Here is a 23,325-nt window from a genome sequence, read left to right as displayed (position 1 = left end):
TGTACTATAATAATATACCTAATATGTTGATGAGAAATTATTTAAAGGATATTATGTTAAGATTCCAACTACTGCGAAACACCGTAAAACCAAGTTACTCTGAACCATTTTTATATTAAACATGACACCTTATGAGTAAAAAGGAAATATAGGTATAATAAACTAAAAGTTTATAGCAATGTCCCGGTTAAGGGTATAGGCTCCGCCCATTCGCGCGAGTCGTTGGCGTCGGGTGTAGCCTTAAGTTACAGAAACGTCAATGTGATTTTTAATGTAAAATATATTTTTATTAATTCATTAGAAACGTATAAAATAAATATAGAGATAGTATTGCAGCGTATATGATGATATAAATATAAAAATTATATGATGATATAAAATATAAAAATATTTTTGGTATAATCCTGCTACTCCTATTAAGTCTTCGGGGTAACATTGAAGCAGCACTCCTGGGATAAGCCCATTTACACACTATTATAATCAGATTAAATATTATTACCTATCAATCCTATCATCTTCTAAACGAGGAATGAATATATCACACGTGCTGCCTCTAATGCTAGATGCAGGTCTGAAGACTCTTACTCCGATTAGCAATATCAATCGGGCCACCTACTCTTACCCTATTAGCCAGACGGGCTATGACCAACGCTTCGAAACCTATGCAAACCTAGGGGCTGACGAAAAGAAGCGATAAGTATTCGTCAGACACCATTTACCTATCTTTTTCATATCCAAAAACTAAGGCTACTAAGCTATTACCCAGTCCCCATAGCTAAAGGAAGGCTGAATTCCCAGGCCTTTCAAATGTATAAACGAAGTACAAGTTTAGCTCATTATTGTACTTTATGAGATCGAAATATCAAGGTGAGCATTATTCCACTCAAAGATTCCAATGGACTGCGCTCGCCTGCCAAAGGGTCTCTAAAACAAACCATTCCTTAATTCCAGAATAGCCTGTGTTCCTAAACCCAACTTGATATTTAAGAATTGAATTTACCTTAGCACCTGTTTGCAATACTCAGTACTTCGTCTCTACACAAAAAAACCCAGAAATGAAAATAAATAGATATAAGATTTCACAGGTAACCTTCAATTTTCCACTCAGGATAAGTAACAGTCTGGAAGATTTAGGTAATTGGACTCCTTTACCAGTATTCCACTCAATATTAGTACAAGATATAAAACCATAGCTTCACGTCATTAGAACCTTTAGAAGAGAAATATACACCAACTAATCAAATCTCTAGACCAAACCTAAGAGAGACCCTATAACAGTGTGTGTGACTCTACCCTATTCCTACCCTTAGTCCCTAGTCTAGTATGTCCAGATCACAGATCGTACTTACCATTGATCTAGTGGTTTGGAACATACACAAGTGTATCCCTAAGTCTAAGCTGTAAGCATTCGGCCGACAAAACCGAGGTATAGCAAACCCTAGTGTCTGTGTGATTGGCCCCCTCCTCATCGCCACGTGGGCACGGTGGATGAGAATAGACCGCCCTAGCATGTATATAAAAACATCGGCATCCTAGCCCACACCCGCACTAGCCACATGGGAAACGCTGCCATGACTAAGACTTTGTTTGTGTTTGGTATCAATCACGACAGAAGTTTTCCCTGCAACCAGCACAAGCACGAACCAGAGCACCGAAATATATAAATATATTTAATAAGAGACCTAGCCTCAATTACTGCAGACTTCAGTGAGTAGGGATTACTCCCAATGGCACGCACGTGATGCCCTCACATTCATCTAACAGCTGGACTTTGAGACTAGGGAGAGTATGCTCGCCTCTTATGTTGGTAAAGAAGAGACGCCAAGTCCTCTCAACTTGGAGCTAAAGACTTCTAAACGGCTTCAGTTTGGCACCGTTAGGGAGAAACCGCTTAGATGGACAAACTGTTAGTCCAAACAGTGATCTGGCTTTATAAAATATCAAACTAATACCATAGAAAGATAGTAAATAACGAAGTTAGATTTTGCTAACAGAAAAATCACAATATAGTAACACAAATAAGGAAGTAAAGTATCTCCACCATAGCCCAAGTTTAGCATTACGATGAAATCGCAAAACCAAACACAGACACAATCCTACAAGTTTAGATTTACCAGGATAATTCCCAGCAAACACAAACAAATAGAAAGAATAGTAGAGAAACTTCACTTACCCAAAGCCAGAGATACTGCTAGTCCGATGGTCAAAGAATGAATGATCCCCACTGCCCTCACCGGCCCTTTTATATGCCTTTACTAGCGACACAATGGGGACATAACGGGGACACACTGGATACCTAGTAGCTACTGGATACACAATGGATACATAGTAGCTACTGGGGACATATTAGATACATAGTAGGGACTTAGACTTAAATAAGACAATTGTCAATCTAAAAGTACCAGGGTACCAGAATTCAGAAGGAGATTGCTCTCCTCATGGCACGTAGGGACATACGATTCATGGCGAAAGATCATAAGTTTCATCTTGTTTACCAAACCATACGCCCTATACAATAACGTTCACATTAACACCGATTATCAACTGTGTCCCTATCGCACACAAGGCTCAAAGAAAGACGGAGATATTTTCAATGACGTTTACTCACATAATGTCATTTACGCACACAGTGACAGCAGTCGCTTAGTAGTCAGTTTAAGTAGACCAAAACAATGATAAAAAGGGAACGTTCCAAAACCTGTCAAGCATGAATATGCAAGCATTATTATTTACTTTCAGACATTATAGTTTTGTTTTCTGAAAGTAACATCTGTATTGTAATACTTCACGTTTATTATCAAATAAGTAAGTCAATGGTTTTTTATTACACCCATAATTGCATGTACGACTACAAATATTCTTTTAAAAGAAACTAATAGATTTAGGAATAGATTTTGGCTTCGCAAATCTTACCAGTTGTTCAGCACAACAGAATGAACTGTCAATGTCAATGTCAGTGATATTATTCCACATTTTAGGTTAACTTCGATTAATCATTACTATTTCGCGCATTATTTTAAAACAAAATAATGAATATTTACTGTGTGTTACGTATTTAAACGAAATCACGAGTGGTGAAATATGGAAACGTGTCCATCAAGTTGTAATTGTTAGAATAAAGGGTGAAATCATGAACGAAAAATGCAAACGAAGAGGACTGTAGTATTTGTAAGATATTTCGTTATTTTTCTATGTGTTTTGATACAAAACTGAGGCTAATATTACGCAATAGGCATATGGCTAGTCACAACACCCTTGCATGACCTTTTTTTGTGCACTTGGGTTGATTCATCACTCGACGCAATCTCGTTTAAAGAATCCATAGATGATGAATCCAAACGGAGTCGCTTGGGTTTGCGATGGCCTAACATTTATTTCTTTTCTTTTAATTTTTTTTTTCTTTAATATTTGCTTTCTAAAATAATAATTTTTAGTGTCACTTGAATCGAAAGACATTGGCGTCTTATCAAAATTAACACAACTTTCGGGCATGCTCATAGGGTTTGTAATTATAGAATTCATAAGATCAGAAAAATCATGGGGCAACGGACTGTTACTATGTATATGATAGTGCATTCGTTGACTGGGGCGAGTATGTGATTTCACCGAATAAAACGGATGATAATGGTGCAGTGGTATTCAAAGAAGGATCTCTAATATTTTCATAATTATTGGTATTCATACAATCAAAGTTTTGGTTGTCTTGCCTGTCTGGAACTGTATTTGCTAACTGGGGTGACAATGGGTGTAATGTATCTGCAGCATTTTCAGACTTTGGGTCTATATTTTCAATCTTCAACCTGGCTCACTAATACAGCCGAATGCTATCTGTTCTATAATGTTCTCTGCTCTCCAACTCGTTGATACTTTTAAACATACTTTCAGCTGTACTATAATCAGAGTCATTAACAAAACATGGTATGGAGATTTGATTCTCAAATTGACTTGATATGCTTGTATTAGTGGAATGCGTATCTTTTGGCTCCTCAAACGCAGTTGGCAGTGCTCTTTATAATTCCTCGCATGATGCTTCGTCCATCCTTAGTGGTGACACTGAAAGTCAAATACCATGCATATTAAAAGCACCATAAGCTTTAACATTATGTGCATATATTAATACGTAAAGCTCTATCTCTCTAGTGGTGCAAAGAAAACAGTGATCAAAATAAGGAATAGCTATACAACAAAACTGCCCGTATAAAACCTTAATCTGCGATAGTTATTATATTACACATAGCATAGCATTATAACATAATATTACGCTTACGCTTTTTAATGTTTAAATTAGCACTTGAAATTACAGATATAAGATATAAATAGCAAAAGTCATACTATTATGCGTGTGTCCCAAAAAGGAATTCTAAAAGGTAAATAGTTCTACGTGACTGATTAAATGGCGTAAACAATTCTAAGTAGCACATAGATTTACGTACTTTTTTAACTACAGCTATTATAGTAACGTATACAGTTCTCAGTGGCAGATGGTCCTGTATACGTAGTTCTCTTAAATAATACTTTACACGTATGTAGTTATATGTGTCACATAGAACACTTTATACTTTTTTAGACATATAAATGAAAAAATATAAAGAAAACGTAAATAAATATTACATACCTCCATTTATTGTGGTCGATTTATTTAGTTCTGTTTCGATGCATTCCGTACCCGATCTTGTTGCTCCTGATTTTAATGATTCCAACCATCTCGCACGTTTCTCCGTCATGATTAACAAACTTATATTTGTAGTTAATTGATCGATCGAATGAATTCAACAAAATTCTTAACAAAAACTCAAAATTAAGACAAAAGTAACGTAACAACATGTTAATATTCTCTAGAAAACGATCGAAGCGTTCACAACCCTTGACTAGCCGATCAGCCGCGAACTGAGTGCGATGTGGTAAATAGCGCTCCGTGCGCGCGAGTGACTGAGATGGCATTCATCGTGTACGATTCGATATGGCACTTGGAATGGTGTTCGTGTTAGTATACAGATTTTTGACTCAGATGGCACTGTATGCGTCATTTAAAAATCTATACTAAGTGACATTTTAAGAAATTTTTTATACCAGGCGATAGGTTTCGACTTCTAGATCATTATGCTGCAGCTTACGTAGTTCGAACATTTTAGCACTTTGCACCTTGTACGTTGTTGTCGTCGTATGGTGCGTTAGTCTATAGAAAAATATTGCATCTAATTATATCTACCCAGTACACATACAGTGTATTTAATTGTAAAATGATTCGGTTATCATATTTTGTACTACGAGAAACTTGACCTCATAGTCGTACACAAAGAGAAATTCAACCACAGTAAAGACAAAGTAAAACAATCACTATTATTTGTAGCAAACGGTAAAGTTACAATAAACAATGTAACTTTCGTATGATGTTCTTTGAAGTCGAATAATAAGAGTAAAGTGAATAAATAAGAGTAAGTATGTGTTTGTGAATATATCTAATTGTAAGTGAGTTAATAAACACACTTAATTCAAATAACTGTGTATTTGGTATGAGCTACGAGATATGGTTCGCTGTCTAACCTAAGATCTCTCTTTCTCTCTTCTCGTATTTGCCTGGCAAACTGTAGTGTTATTACATTATGTTTTAATTTTGGATGCGCAGCTCGCAAAATGGCGGTCAGGCTCACGGCAGGAACGGAGACGGGTTTAAAGCAGCACTGTAATGACATTATACAAGTACTTTAGCATTGTGGGATGTGAAAGCTTGGTGTGCATTAGGTATACGTAACTAGTAACTACTATGTTGCTGTCTCCATACTTCTGTTGTTTTATATCTGGAGTAATTGTTAGAATTTCTTCGTAAACTGAAATAATCTTGTTTAATAGGTGACCGCATAAACGCATGTGGAACAAGTTTAAACGTTTGAATAATATAAACAGCTTTTGTTCCTGTGCGTGATGCGGTCACATTATTTTCGACTTTCCTACTAAACGGTCTAAATTGTATCAGTACTTAATCTTCAGACAAATATATATCTTCATATTCCACCAATTATAGTTTCCTTTTACACACACGTATTCCTTAAAAATCTACATTTTCCTATTTTATTTTTAACTTGGCATAGAACTGTCTCTACCAAAGTGGCGAGACGTCAAGCGTAGTCACAAAGCTTAGAAATAAATGTAAGTGGAAAACAGTCATTAAGTAAAACGAAGGTACTAACTACTAAATAATACTTTAATACTGTTTCAACAACCTGTATGACAAAGTTATTTTTTTACGTAATAAAAAAACTTTATTCGTACACGGTGTTTTTTAACCCCGTTAACTTCGGGGTATGGCTAAGTAAGGACCTACATTAAAGAAAATTTATTAAAAAAAAAGTTATCGTGAGCGTTGTTGTAACATGGGCATTATATTTAAATCCACCAATTATTGCTTAGTGTTTAGTAAAACGAGTTTGTATATTCCTTATGTCTTTATTCTAATCAATAATTATTGCTACTAAACGCAAGTACTATCTCGGACGATCGAAGTTCGAAATGACAATGGTATGTCATAGTTTTCAATTGTTTGGTTGTGTTACATATAATGCCTATGTCACAACAACACACTATATATAACAGCATAAAATTACTTACATATAATAATATGTAATATATATTGAATTAACTATGCCGTTTAGTTTTTCTAAAATGTACTTAGCCATACCCCGAATTTGACGGAATTGAATAAAAACAACGTGTATACAAAGTGAAGCTAAATAAAAGTGTGCAATAACAATTAAAAATTGCATAAAATGATCGACGTAGAAAAAATACAGTTACAACACACAAGACAAACCAAAAACAAAAAACACTTGTCCAAAATTCAAGAATTTTGTTTTGCTTTCTAAAGTACGTGTAAAAATATTTTGCTTTCTACGTATAAAACAGCTTTGTAAAGTTCCAACAAAGGCGCACCGCACCTATCCTAATCTCTTTACCATAACGTTTGTGTTATCTCTACCAACAATCGAAGATTCCTTTTTTATCCAAATTGCTTCGTCGGTGCGAAGTCCGCGGGGAGCATTACAAAACGTGCAGGTTCGTGAGTTACGAAACCTCCAACTGAAACAAACTCTAAGGCTGTTTCGGAGTTCCTTGTATATTTTAGGCACTAAATACTTTAATATATCTTATTTTTCTTTTTTCGAGTATCTACCTTTTGACGCGGGCTTTTTTTCTATGGGGCAGGTCGTCCAAGTCGGCCAAGCCAACCCTCCTCATAAAAATTTTTTCGTCCACTTTTTCCTAATCTGAACACGATTCCCAATAAGCACTTAAACAGATCCCTACTCTTTTTGTTATATCCTGTGTTATCTGTTACCTGTATATGTAGTCTTAACTTCAATGCCTATGTACACGTTTTGAATGAGCATTTTCTGAATCGAAGTTCGAAACCTAGTTAACTTCAACCAAATTGAGTGGCATACATTGATAATCGTATTGAATTTGTATCATATTTGTTTGTAGAATTTTCGTCCAAGTACTTGCAGGTTCTAATAAGAAACATTAGCTTGATTACCTCTTCTTTCGTGACAATCCTGTGGTAGAATTAAGTACAATCAGCACCACAAAACATTAATAATTCAATATGTTTCTATCACGGTGAGGGACAGATCTTGCGAATATGGCGACAGTGAGCGCGTATGTTTGCATGACATTCGCTTAGACTCATGAAAGGCTCAAAGCACGAAATCTGTTGCAAACATGTGTGATCTATAAGGACGTTTACAAAGAAGTGTGTCAGATAAGTCAGATACTATGGTGCGTTAGTCTATAGAAAAATATTGCATCTAATTATATCTACCCAGTACACATACAGTGTATTTAATTGTAAAATGATTCGGTTATCATATTTTGTACTACGAGAAACTTGACCTCATAGTCGTACACAAAGAGAAATTCAACCACAGTAAAGACAAAGTAAAACAATCACTATTATTTGTAGCAAACGGTAAAGTTACAATAAACAATGTAACATTCGTATGATGTTCTTTGAAGTCGAATAATAAGAGTAAAGTGAATAAATAAGAGTAAGTATGTGTTTGTGAATATATCTAATTGTAAGTGAGTTAATAAACACACTTAATTCAAATAACTGTCTATTTGGTATGAGCTACGAGATATGCTTCGATGTCTAACCTAAGATCTCTCTTTCTCTCTTTCTCTCTCTCTCTCTCTTTCCAGATCTGAGGTCTGTCTGTCTGGGATTAAAAGAGCTCATATACATTACATATTCCGCTCTTTTAATTTCACGGTAGTGAAGTCTTCTTATTACCGGTCCATTCAAATGATTCACAGCTTTAGTTAGCCTACAATGCGACATAAAATAGTATAAAATAAATGAGGGCGCCACTTACTTCGTAACTGCCACGTTTTTGACGTAAAATGCTTAGACGTGGCAACAATTTTGTATGGAACTTGTTTAGTTTCATTTTATTTAATTTCTACTCTTTCATGTTGCACTGTACTTCAGTACTGCACTGGTATCGAGTCGAGGTGGAGTAATATGAAGTGGTAACATAGAGAACAACCAAAATAAGATAATACTTAACGAAAAAAATACTAGGACTAGCAAAAATACACTTAAAGATAATTAAAGTTTGCAAAAGGGAAGACATCACGTTTATGAACAATTAATGGTTGCGAAAGAGATAAAAAACGTGACCACTTTTGCGACTTCATAGCCGCTATTACGGCCGCTTTGAATTTACTAAACGTAAGGTTAACTGACTGGAAAATGGAAAAGCTGCATTCAGGAGATACGATGGGTGGTGATACCATAGAATATACTGTTACAGAAGCAATTAAATTATTTACGCAATCACAAATTTATACTGAATTAAATAGTTCCAATGTCATTTGACATCGTGTAGGACTTCATCCCTAAAAATTGTTGGGACTATTAAATTGTACTTTTATATTTTTATTAGATTCAACAAAGCTCGTAATAACGAATACCTACTAAAGTATTTTAGAATTTGGATTAGTTCTAACGTGTACCGACCAGAGCAAACGCTTAAAACAATTTACTTTGATATTTATCTTTTATTTCAGCGCCATATTCCTTTTACTTCAGTTGCTACTGACGGCTTCCATTTTTTTCTTAACTGGCGTTTAATCATATCATGGCTTATTGCTCCCATTTTCCTCCCCTGTTACTGTTTTATTATGAACGCCCAGACGATTTGGGTATTAGCCTAAATTGAAATACTCTGTTATCTCTTGTTTCGAAGCACAAGGCCCTTTTTAGAGAGATCATAAACGCAAATTTCATTGTTTTTAATAGCTCTAGAAGTGTATAATACAGGATTTTTGGTAAACAGTCGTGATAAAACCATGCGTGGTATTTACAGGTGAAAAAAAATGCATGTTCAGTTCTAAGCTATAATGGAAAAACGTTTGAATTCTTTTGGTTATTATAACCTTCGTCGTTATCGTCTCTATGTAAGTATCTAAGGCTATTGATATTTCTATTTGTAGCAATATAATACATACAATAATTATCATAAGGCAAACCGTACAATGTTTTTAATTATAATAAATAAAAACCCGAGCTTATATATACCAACTGTTCCTTTAGATTTACGCACCATTAGCGTAAACGCTCAAACACAAAAACCATTAACCAAGTGAAGCGGGAAACAGAGTATAATGGAGACTGTAATGCAGAAATTACGACAAAAACGTTCGTAGTTTTCGAACAAAAGATCCAACTTCGTAAAAATTTCAGTAATAATATCTTTAAGCTTGCGACAAGACTCATATATGCAATATAAGACATGTTTCTGATCTTTTAGCTACTGTCTTTTATGTCGTTCTTATACGATGTGGTCAACCGGCCCGACCCGAACTATAGGGAGCGTGCATGAACTGGAGGTAGCACAGGAGGCGTCAGATTTTTGACGCGAGGCGTATATGTGATGTTTATTGTTCCCATGTAGCCCAAAAGATGGCAGAACCTACTACCATAAACATGCACAAGAAAACACGGGACGTGTAAATGTGCATGTTTATGGTTCCGATTCAGGCCACAAGATGGTAGACCCTCCAACGCGCACGGTCCCTATAAGATACGTCAAAAATTCAAACAAAAACGTCACTTTTAACACTGACATATCCGATCCATATCATTTCTTTATCAAAATTTTAACCTATCGTAAAGTTCGAATTAGGCCCAACGGCTGGGTCGACAGCAATTTGCATGTTCCACAGGAATGTTTCTATACACAAAGCTTATCAAGATTATTTAGAGAAATAAAATCAATTTAGTAAAAAAAAGCAAGCCGCAAAAATGAATGTACGCCAAAAGCTGTGATAAAAGTTCTGAAAACATAGCATAATTCAATTTTTATCTGTGAAGCATCATAGTGCCATACGTCCACAATTAAAAACGATAAAAAATGAAGTAATATTTTCGGTCGCAATTTTAAAATAGAATATTTGCGAGGTTAACGACGGACTATACGCTATTCATAAATAACTCCTATTTCCAGGACAATAGGTCGTAATTCAGGCTTTGCGAGGCGTAGTGTTAGGCCGTTAAGCCTGCCCGGGCAGCGAGCTATTCTGAAAGTTGTTTGGAAACTTTAATAAGCAAGAGTCGATACTGGTGACCTGAAATATTTGCGAAAGGATTATCACTATTTCATAAAATTTTATTTGTATGTATTATAGGTAATTTTTCTGGTTATACCTAACGTATTTTGTAACGGAAAAAAGTGAAACTATACGTAATAATATTATATTTCATCACACCGCTCATAAACGCTCTACTTATACTTACATATCTAATGAGAAAATTGCATATTATACACAATAGTGGAAAAGTAAATTTTGAGTTCTTTCCTCGTGTTGGCTGGAAGAATTGACATTTAATTGATGATTTAAAATAATACATGCTTAATATGTGTGCATTTGAATTTGATTTGTAATGTTTTACAGCTAGTATTCCATAGTTTCCATCGCGAGTAAAGTTTGTTTAACGCTCAAGATTCCACTTTTCGAACCACGAGCGTAGCGGGATTTTGGAATCATTAGCTTGCTCAGGTGCCTATCACTATTGGCACGGGCGTTAAACAAGAACTTTGCCTCTTTATTAATCACCACGGAATTAATGATTCATTTTAGGTGGTATAAGATAAGTTACTTACAAATATTTGTTTATCAAAACATATATTTGTAAGTAACTTATCTTATACCTTTAAACGAGCAATAAAATTCAAGATTATTCTTATTTCTATTCTTCCGGGGATCTCGGAAACGGCTGTAACGATTACGGTGAAATTTGCTATATGGGAGTTTTCGGGGGTGAAAAATCGATCTAGCTAGTTGTCATCTTTGGTAACACGCGCATTCCAAAGCTCGGTCTCCCAGATATTGCTATTAATTTAACTCAATGTTGTAAAATTGAGCATTTACCTATTATTGTGTCACTGGTCCAATTATTTAATTTGAAGGCATATCAACAACAGGGGCCTCGGCTACTCACAAAACGTGTTTCTGACAGCTAATTATCAAACGATTTCCTTTGCTAAGGGCTTAATTGAAATCCAATCAAAGCTTGCTACGGCCTATCGAGGCCAAGATTAAAATTAATTCAGTTTAAAATAAACAGGGGTTTAATAAGGATTATGACTAAGGTTCTGAGTAAGTAATCTGATAAATGAAACTAACTGAATAGTTTGGTTTAATCCTTTCATGTAGGCTAAAACAGTTTAATTCAACTTCGGACAGTTAGGCAACTAGGCAGGTCCCTATGAGGTACAAGTTTATGGGTTAGTAACGTACTTCGTAGTTTGTATCTATTTACTTGCTTGTAATATAGCCGCAAGTGAATTAAAAAAAATTGCAAGAATCGAATTATATGGGAATTGTTTTACTTCCCAAAAACAAATCATTATTAACTTAGAAAGTCGAATTTACTGTAGTCTCACAGTTCCAACTGTTCTAAGGCACAACCCTTAACAGGAAGTATTGGGATCCTCGGTGTCGACATCTCCAGTGACGTCCGATTCCGTAACCACCTGGAAAGTAATGCTGCGCTAGCATCTAAAAAAACTCGGCGAGCTCAATAAAAGGAGGCGATTCTTTACTCCGGGGCAAAGACTGTTACTATATAAATCGCAAGTCAGACCCCATATGGAGTACTGCTGTCACCTTTGGGCAGGAACAACTGGACGTCGACGATCCTAAACTCACAAGCGGTATTGAACCTTTAAGTTTAGGAAAGATTTTGTATCCTTGTGTGTTTTCTACCGCTATGATCTGAAAAATTCACACCCTAGAACCTAAATGGTCGCGTACTGTGCGGTTTAAGAGAAATTTCCTCCTGCGGACGCTACGGCTGGGGAAGGGGCTCCTTGCCGAGGTTTCCCGAGGGGCTACAGTATGGGGCTCTTCAAAAAAGGAGTGTACGGTTTTTAAAGGGTTGGCAACGCGCATGTGACATCTCTGGAGTTGCAGGCATCCATAGGCTACGGGGACTGCTTGCCATGAGGCGGGCCGTGTGCTTGTTTGCCATCGACGTGATATTAAAAAAACTTCGCTTAAAAACTCCACTTAACGAAAAGTAGTTGTATTTGAAAATCTATTACAACGAACCAAACGTATCGCAAGTCAGACCCCATATGGAGTACTGCTGTCACCTTTGGGCAGGAACAACTGGATGCCAGCTTAGACCCTTCGACCCAGTCCAAAATCGTCGACGATCCTAAACTCACAAGCAGTATTGAACCTTCAAGTTTAGGAAACATTTTGTATCCTTGTGTGTTTTCTACCGCTTGTACTGCTGTGATCTGAAAAATTGTTTGACATGATGCGAACGGCCGCTTTCTATCACCACACCGCTCGCCGTCGGCAGGTTTTCATCCTCACACCTTAGAACCTAAATGGTCGCGTACGGCTGGGGAAGGAGCTCCTTGCCGAGGTTTTCCCGAGGGGCTACAGTATGGGGCTCTTCAAAGAAGGAGTGTACGGGTTTTAAAGGGTTGGCAACGCACATGTGACATCTCTGGAGTTGCAGGCATCCATAGGCTACGGGAACTGCTTACCATGAGGCGGGCCGTGTGCATTTTTGCCATCGACGTGATATTAAAAAAAACTTCGCTTAAAAAACTCCACTTAACGAAAAGTATTGTGTAGTTGTATTTGAAAATCTATTACAACGAACCAAACGTGTAGTGATTGCAGAAGGATATGGATGGTAGATACAATAATAAAAACAAAAAATTCTTCTCTTTTTCTATTAAACTTTATTTTCTCTATGAAATATTTCACAAAATGTTTAAACAGAGTTTTTAAAGCGATCATTAATGGGAGAATTCCCAAAGAGACGCGCCCGGCTATCGATCGTTCTTTATTTAGCTTTCCGCTAACGCAATTCTATACGAAACTATGATTTGAAATGGAGTTTTCAATTCAGTACTAGAATTCAAATAATTATTTTAATAGACTAAAGGGTATGGGTAGGTTTTAAGATAGCTAACTAGTCGAATCAACTACGGTGTAACGTCAAAACGGTTTAATGATTTTTTATTAGTTAACATATCTGAAAGCACAAAAAAATGATTGTTTGTTTTTCCTCTGTATTATTTTCCAATACAATACAAATCCTCTTTATTCCACAACCTCAAAGTAAGATTTACAGAGAGACATACATAATACATGAAGACAGAGGATTGGGGAGAATTGAGAGGAGGAGGAGAGATTTTAATACTATATAATAATTACTAAATAAGATCTATCTACGATAATTCTAACGCCAAAGTGACATTGGTTGCCCGAATCGAGCTCCTTCTGTCATTTATACGACATACAAACGATATCTAAATGAGAACTTATGTAAACCAGAACTTATCGTTATCGTATCTCATTCTTCGAATTGGGCCGAGAAGGTAGTTAATTATAAATCCAACAAGGCACGACAAGTTATGGTAGTTGGTGCTACGCCCCAGGCAAATAAAATTCAGGAGTCATTTTCTGGTACAAAATACTCTTGAATATTAAAATTACAATTTCTGAAAATGCAACGTCATGATAGAACTAATTAAAATCGCGCAACGGTTATATTTCATTCTAAAGAAGTATAATAAAGTAAAGCAATGTACTGCTAACACAGCCTCGGGACGCAGGATCCAGACGTGATCAACTTGAGCTTATTCAATAAAAATGAATAATTTGCGAAAAGATAGAATCAAGAGTAAGCGACTTTTTAGTAAAAATATGTTCCTGAGTAAATGAAAAGCTATAATTCGCGATTACGCTGCTGCTGCAAAACAGACAAAAGCACCTTCGAGGGCGCTTGAATGTGTTTCTCGTGATAAGAAGCTACCCCGCACCGAGAAAGGATTTACACAGGTGTCGAAGGAGAGGAAGCCGCGCAAGGCGCCTTGCATGCCAGTGTGGCACTGCGGAGCCAGATATTGCCTCTGATCTGCGGGCTACCACGCCTACATGTTTCCGCCAAGGTATAAGTTCACTTACGTACACTTCAGCTCGTTTGTGGTGCGCATGCCGCGGCTGCTGCTGGGAACCATCGCGAACGCGGACTTCTGGTAACTGGTCTTTTGGCGGTTCCTTGCGAATCTGCCGAATTTCATACCGGAACAGGTGATGCAACAGAAATTTGTGTCGCCAAATAGTGATCCATTATTAACCGAGGCAATTTATTGGTCCGAGCGCAGCGAGGAATAATATAGTCGAGGATAGAAATGGACATTTATGCCTGAGTTATACTCTGCTTTTTACTTCGATTGCGAGGAAAATTTACAAAAAAATCCAATATTTTATTTTGAACGATGCAAATGATTTGACAATAGAATCCCAAGAGTAATGAGGGTAAAATAATTTTGCTACCAGTGACACACTGCTTTTTACATCACCCATGAGGACATTATTATGTTTCCAAATATTGTTTAAGCTAAAAAATGTTCGTCTTCAACCTATCGTTTTCCTGGCCTAGCGCCAGGATCCGCTTTCCTACTCAATCTTCTCCACTTTGCCAGCCAGCGCTTCTTAGGCCTACCGCGTCCGCGTAATCTAGGGCCTTGGATATTATTGGACAATGAGATCGAACCATCTATTTCCAACATAGTCAGCAGCTTATATGGCCATACCATCGGAGCGACTTTCCTGCAGCTTATCCGCTACGTCACGGATTCCGAGGCTGCCACGGTTGTGTTCGTTACGTATGCGATATAATCGCTTAACGCCACACATCCATCACAACACCTTCATCTCGGTGACGTGAAGCTGCTGGACATGTCTTCCGAGGACAGGCCAGGTCTCGCTTCAATATAGTAGGACTGGGCGAAAACACATAGCCCTTTAGTTTCACCGGTATCCTGGGGTCGCAGATGACACCGGTTACTTTTCGCCATTTTGCCCAAGCAGTACTTATTCGGGTTTGGCTTATCGTGTAGCTCGGACCGGAAAGTATTTAAATTCATTCATTTCTACGACAAATTCGTCTAAAAAATGGTATGCAAAAAAATATAAATAGTGTGGTCTAATGATCTAACATTGTGTTTGAATGACCTTTTAACGTGAACGTGTCCGGTTAACTGCGATTTTTTTATCTCCTCCGCTGTTAGTTTATAAAACTTTATAATAGTTTTGCAATGAAACTAACTTTTATGTCAAATATATGACAGCTGTTTGAAAATTTTGCCGGTATCCAGTCCTTGGTTAGGTAAGGGTAGCGCACGAACCTGTCCTTGGGGAGAACCTTTTTGGAGGCATTTATCCAGTAGCGAGCGTCTTTTCATTGATACAGTAATATGATGAACCTTTAAAAGATTGAAGCTAAACTTAAAATATTGCAAGTCATGCTCGTTCTCTTACCTTATACTAGTAAACGCAATCAGCCGTTCTAGTAAAATATAGGAACAAAATATTGGAACTACCTCACACTAAACTGGAAAAACTCCGCTTGCAAAGTCTCACTTGGCACGCAGAACACGTGCACGGAATCAGGCGCCGAACGTTTAGATACGTCCTAGTGTCTTGTTATAATCGCTTACCATACGAAGGCGACCTTAACACAGACTAACCAGTATAAACTCGCTCTTTGACTGCTAGTATAGCTACAGAGCTCAAAGTGACACTGAATACTACCATTCGACTCGCCAAATCTGGTAGGTAAGTGATGAGAATCATTGAGTAAGGTGTTTCGGTGAATGGCAGCTCTGAACGTTCACTGAAGCACCTTTGGCAGGACGTGCTGTGCCATTTGGTTGTTGGCCCGGACATGGTGCTATTGGAAGCCAAATCATGCAATTTAAGCTCTTAAAACCCCGGCATAAGGTGTTAAGCTAGCTAAGCGGCATAAGGTGTTAGCATTCCTTTTAGAAAATACTTAGTCGTTTACCAAAGTCTGAATAAGCAGCATTCCTATTTTAAATCTAGATAGGTAAACCTTATGGTCACATTAAAAATAAGAATAAAAACCACCCTTAAAAAATATTTTAACAGAAACACACGCAAAAATTTTATTTAGTTATATATTAGTGTACTTGGATTTTATCCTAGACCTTACATACAAAATGAAAGGAAATATCCTTCGCAGGAGTCTAACATTCTCGCGTATAACGTACCTTCACGCTTTAATTGGTACACGCTTGCAAGGCTTCGGTTCCGTTCCCAATTTCCCGTACATTGTGCAACGTCTTATAATTGCTGATGGTTACCGATATCCGCCTCTATACAAATTGAACAGCTGATCCGTACTACCCCAAGGCAATGCATAACAATCCTGAGGTTACATTGGAAAACCAGTTCGATGTTGGAGCGGCATTCGAGTTTTAAAAATATGTAATTGGTTAGTTCGATGTTGGAGCGGCATTCGAGTTTTAAAAATATGTGATTTGTTAGTTCGATGTTGGAGCGGCATTCGAGTTTTAAAAATATTTAATTGGTTTTTAGGGTTCCGTAGTTTATTAACTAAATATCTCAATAGTACCAATATAATACAAGCGATACACAAAGGCGTTAAGAGCGCTCTCACAATTTTCTTGTGACTTCTTCGTTCGACTTTTCGTCGAATTAATGTAAAATTGATAATATTAGACACAAAGAGTACTTGTACTCATACCAGTAAAAGCGTCTTCTTATCTTTAGGAATACGATGTTAAATATTAGAAAAAGGACTAATTTAATAAGTAATAATTATTTTTCCAATGGTCGTTTACGAAACTGATTTATGAGCTCTTATTTGTAAAATTTGAGCAATTTACTCTGTTAAAGGTGAATATTTTGTATTACTAATACCCTGTACTTTAGGAATACGATACGATATTTTTCCTACATGCGTTTGAGAAACAGAAAATCAAAGTAAAATGACTTCATTTTTCTCTTCGAAACAAGTGTCATTTTCTACGAAAAATCTACTTCATATCGAAGTCATTTTATACTCATGCAATCTGTAGTTGTAGAGTTGCAAATAACCTTTCCGCACGTATATTGTACAACGTTTTACAGTACATATGGCCCTTGAAATTTTCGACATACGCACGTATAGTGCTAGTTACCGCACTAGGGCGGTAAAGTAGCGTGAGTTTATCGAAAATATATAGAGCCATATATACTGTAAAACGTTGTACAGTCAGCATCAAAAGTAGCAGATCAAACAAGGTTTCAAAAGTATCTACCATTCTGTAACAGCTCAACAAAATGTGATGGTTCTATATGTAGAACAATTAAGACGGTAGATGATATAGGTACCTTTAAATGTAAATTTTAGAGATTAATCTATATTTGGTAAAGTTATCCAGAATATCAGATACTTTTGGCGCGTTGTTTCATCCGCTACTATTGATGCTGACTGTACAATACACGTGTGAAAAAGTTATTCGCAACTTGACTACTTTTGTTATACAAGTAAGAATGTACGTAATGTGCTATTGAAATTTTAATTACGTGACATTCTATAGGTACTAAATTAAAATTGTTAGAATAAATTAATATGAATAATATTAAATGGTAAGAACTGACAATGATGTGGAAGCGATGAGGAAGGTGGGCACGGGTTTGATACAAATTAATTGAACAAAGGGGTTGTATCATAATAATAGATATAGTTTCACTACACAACCTATTCCTAATGCAATGACGAAACATGTAAACAAGTGAGTATAATTTCTTTGTTCTAAAAATAATTCTTTTGTTATTATTATACATTATAATAAAGAATACTAAATCCAGTGCAAATGTGTCCAACATTTGCACTGGATTTAGTATTTTCTTACAAAATAACATTTATTAGGACTTTAAAATTTGATTGCATATAGTTATTTTATGGTTGTTGTCAATATGCGTCACGAAGGATCAAGATTGTTTTATCCATATTTATAGTCCGAGCGAGAGAGAAAATGAGATAGAAGGGACCGGCAAGTATGCCGAGCTCAGTAGAGCTCGCACAGCCGGCGGCAGCGCGTAAATTACTTAAAATCGCTCAACGCCGAAACGTAATAGCGCTCTTAAGTGAGAGACAGATGTAGTGAACAATCCTTTGGCATCGTATTTTCTCAAAAACGTTCATATTTGTCACCCTACTTCAGTCAACCTCAGTACTTTTTGTACTGAGTCTGATTGAAATAGCCCGTTCGTGCGTTTCCGTGAAAATACGACGGTAAAGGATTATTCACTACATCTGTACGAGAGGAGATTTTTTAAGTTTGGAATCGCTCCTTTGTTAGGTTATTGTGCAAGATTCGGTTTATGAGCACACTGTTATACCTACTTTATACAGAGTTTGTCTTGACAAACTAACCGGTTTAGAACAATAAAAACCGGTTTCTTCCTATGTCGATGTCTATATTTACGTGGCACACCACCACGCTTGCGTGGCGGGGCAGCATATTTCATGCAACCTACGCATATAAACATAATTATAATAATTATTTAATAATTCGACGTTAGGTACAATTATTAAATATTTAGAACTATCATCTGCCCGCGACTTAGTCTGCTTACAATTCATTAAAATGTACTAAATAATAAATATCAGTCTTCACTGTACCTCCTTACTTACTCGACTTCTCTTCATACTTACAAGGTATCGTTTATACACTAAGATTTTATGTGCAATACTATCTACACAAATACTTCGAGGTTCGTATTCATAATGTAGTTATATAATACAATATTCAAGAAGAGTTTATTAAAATAATAAGAAAGAAGCGAAATCGTCATCTCAATTCGGCCATTCAATTCATTATTTTTATCAATAAGTAAGCTAGCCTTTATTAAATATGTTACAACGGGTCACTCACGTATTTTAAGTCGAAGCTAGCCTTTATATATCTTGAAATATTAGAAGGAAGCGATTAGTATTGTCTACTTGCCAGAAACATCGATAAACGAATACAAGATGTATCATGTGTGTTACATTACATTTTATGCAAATTATACGCACATAGTTTAGGTGTATGGCCTTATTTGATATATGTGGCTACAGTTTGTAAGGCTACACTGTGATTTTAAGTATTTCATGAGCACAGAGAATTCTATCACAACACTAGTACTAGATCACCAGACTAAGGCTCTATAATTGCTTGCAACTCCCGATACTCTATTCAAAGCACCTGATCCATATTCCATGCGCTCATCGTTTATACGCCCCTGTTTGATAACTTTTTACAATTTGTAAGTTTCAATCCTGGGCGTAGCTGGAGGATTTGAAGATGGAATGCATAAGCAGATGTTTGAAGTAGACATTTCTAAGTTTTTATAGCATAATTTTCAGGTAGTTTTGTCTCAGAAGAACTTAAGACTTGCCTGTATTGCTAGTAAGTTTTAAAAGAAAGTGATCACTGGTGCGAATAGATGAATTCTTTGTCTTAAAACTCACACTTTTAAACAAAAAGGAATATCAGAAAAACCTTAAAAGTTCTAAAAATTGTTAATGTTGTTTACTCATTTATTTATATAGCCGTTCTTCTGAACATGTTTGTTATTAAACTATTATAGTGGATTAGTTTTTAATATTTACATGAAATCTCTAAGTTCAGTGTGCCTGGCGGCAAAGGCCTCCAACTTCTTCTAGTATTTCCTTTGTTGTTAATGTTTCTTTATAGTGTTTATAGTGTGCACTATTCGACGTACCGTATTTTGTTTTTAAAGTATATGTATGTAGTACATAATTGGGTAATAAATAAGTAATGAATGGTTGCTTTTAATGATACCGGAACTTATCGTCACCACTGAGTTCATGTTTGAATTATAAGCAGTCAAGCAGTGAAAATGTATGGTAAAGAGATTCCGATCTCGGATCTGAGTTTGAATATGTATGATTGATGGATTGGAACCTGCGTTCGATTTCGCTAGAGATCGACAACATACAATTTTAGACGTACGAATTGTTGATGATACTCTAACCATATACCAGCAACAAAGGAATATAATTTGTACTCTCATCATCCACTTATGTTTCAAAATTCCAGGTAAATACCACGTAAATTTGCGAGTAAAACTTGGAATTCAGTAGCGTATAACCAAATTCTGTATCAAGCGCAATATGTCAGCCGAGAAGCACGTAGCCTATCTCCTTAATATAGAGTTCTCAGCACCTGAGCCCAGAAATTTATAAATGTATGACGGGGGGTGTTTTTCAAAGCTCGGTGAATGTCAATTCGATTTTCGGATTACTTATTCAAGAACCTCGGTGTTTGCGGAAGTATCGGCTGGATATATTTGTCTTTGTTTTTAGAATTAACTTAACTACCTTTGTTTTATATTTCATAGATATTTTATAGAAGTGTGAAATGGAAAACTAACAGCACAATTTCATTCGAACGTATATTAAAAGTAACGAATCAGATTACTCGACAAAAGTATTTTCTAGTAGCTCAAAAATGGTCCTTGCTTTTGTTATCTGTCTGTCTATCATGCTTCCGTGTTCTTGCGATAGAGTGGCAGATACCTATTAAACCTAAGACCTAACGAAATATCGACATTCATTTTTACTTTAGAACGCGAACTATGTTCTACGATTTGGAAAATAATTCCAGGATTGTAAATACTTTTGGAGCGTTGCGAATGCAATTAACCATTATTGGCCATTAACTATTACAAATTGAACCATAAACGGTAACCGTCCATTACGGTTTACGGTTAAATTTATAATAGTTAATGGTTAATTGAAATTAACGTTCGGCCAACACTGGCTGCAAGTGTGTAATGATGATGGATAAAATCATGAAATGTTTAGAACGGACTTAACTCAGGTGATAAGAAGAGATGGGTCACCAAAGTGAATTTTTGAAACCATAAGGGTATAAGACGGTATTATATTCTTTACCATGATGTTTCAATATTATTTCCGACTTTATCATGCTGCTTAACTATTTATTAGGTTTGCTTCTTCTTGACGAGCAAATCCTCAGTCCTGGTTAATAATAACGACTCATAAAGCAGAAACGTTCCGTGTACACAGTGCGTACGGAGAGCTTTATCTTGTCTTTTACGCTGTGAATGGCTAGATTTCAACCTTGCTAGCTCATACAGCTTGGGTTATTCAAGGTCACTCTAGGTTCACGTTGACTTTCTTCATATTTCTTTGTAAGTCGCGTACTTAATTTTGAGAAACTTATTCCAAATTAGTTTTTCCAGTAAACTGCCACGCTTTTAATATGCATATATTTATATATTGTAATGCCTGGCCATTGTTGGTGGCCCAGGACTTGCAATGCATGCCCGTTGAGCCGATAGAATTGAACCTCTTCAATTATTCAAAGCTGGGCATAACTTATATTCTGACAATCTTAAATACTGTAATTTCTGTATTAAGAGTTAAACATCTGCTCATAGATTTATGTAGACAAATTCCAAGAAACATACGTCGGTAATGGATATTTTTAGATCCGGCATTAAAAACGCCTCTTACTAAATCGTACTTCAAATTCCGAGTCTGAGTTCTTGTTGTTTTTGTTTTTTTACTTTGTTTATGATTAATAAATCTTGATCTATTCCCCTAACTACTACAATTAAGACTAGGATTTTGAAAGGCTTAATCCTGAGGCACCCGTAAAAATTTCCCAGAAAACTACGAAGATCAATTTTTATTTACCAAACACATCTTTTTCAATTTTGCACTCGAAAGTGAGACAGTCTATGTATACACTCCCCAACTTAAGTAAGTCTTATTTAGAAAAAGTTATTATTGCAGTTGGAACTACCTTGGAGCAGTATGGAAGATGCGTTTGAGAAAATAAATTGGCGACGCAAACGCAAAACTCCCACTGCTGTTGACGTTCACAGTCAACCTTCCATGCTTGCCAACAGTAGCTGGCACTTCAAGTCTTGGCGGTGGAAAGACGTGTGCCACGTGCAACCCCGGTTGACAACACTCACCTTAGGCCTGGTACGTCGTCGAGCGGCGCGCCGTCCGGCAGCTGCCACGCAAGCTGCGGCGGCGGGAAGCCATGTGCCGCGCACGACACCTGCGCCCCGGTACTGTTGGCGAAGACCAGCCGGGACGGCGGCTCCATGAGGAACACGGGCCCGTGCTCTTGGCCCTCGCCGCCTGCGACCAAAATTGCACGAGGTAACATTACATTATTAAATTATTAACCGACTAAGACGCTTGAAGCAACTTCTAATTTACTTTTTTTATAAATGCACTAAGTTATTAGTTAATTTAAACCGTATTTAGTGAAAACGCATTTCTCTAGTCAAAACTAGTTTTTTGTATTGCTCAGAGAATAGTCGCTTTTATTAGCTAAATCTGCTTTTAACGATATACTTCCAAATTCGAAAGATAGAGGTCTGACGACGAGCGAAGCGAGGAGCGTAATATGTTAACTATACCCAATAGCGCGCATTGCTTTTTATTAAGTGTAGTCGCGGTAAGTAAAAAACCCGCCAAGTGCGAGTCAGTCAGTCACTCACGCACGAACGGTTCCGTACCATTATCTAAAAATCCCTTTTTTGTATGGGAGCCCCCTGAAATATTTATTTTATTCTATTTTAGTATTTTTTGTTATAGCGGCAACAGAAATACATAATCTGTAAAAGTTTCAACTGGCGTATCACGATTCATGAGATACAGCCTGGTGACAGACGAACGGACGGACAGGACGGATAGGGTCCCGTTTGTGCCGTTTGATCCTTTGGTTACGGAACCCTAAAATGGTTTACTTAAGGTAAATTACTTACTCGTATACTTCTCATAATAAATATCTCAGAATAAAGTCGTTATATTAAACTACTGCTAAATACCCTGTTATTACTACGCTGGCAGTAAACCTTTCGTATTATTTTCCAAATTAACAAAGCACACCAAGGTTTTTATTTCATCACGTTTTATCACGTAAACTG

At 36.6% G+C, this 23,325-nt stretch overlaps 1 protein-coding gene across 1 annotated transcript in view; it reads right to left on the bottom strand.

Annotated features, from left to right (window-relative positions):
• Positions 1–23,325, bottom strand: part of LOC133519218 (cell adhesion molecule Dscam2) — a 245,798-nt gene that overhangs the window by 203,910 nt on the left and 18,563 nt on the right. Inside the window, exon 2 of the mRNA XM_061853212.1 lies at positions 22,360–22,531. Within this exon, the coding sequence (XP_061709196.1) occupies positions 22,360–22,531 (172 nt within the window). The remainder of the gene's footprint in view (positions 1–22,359; positions 22,532–23,325) is intronic.

The sequence above is a fragment of the Cydia pomonella genome, chromosome 6 (assembly GCF_033807575.1).
Source record: "Cydia pomonella isolate Wapato2018A chromosome 6, ilCydPomo1, whole genome shotgun sequence".
Lineage (NCBI taxonomy): Eukaryota > Metazoa > Arthropoda > Insecta > Lepidoptera > Tortricidae > Cydia > Cydia pomonella.
The sequence above is the reverse complement of the archived record's forward strand: the minus strand, read 5'-3'. Positions and strand labels throughout refer to the sequence as shown.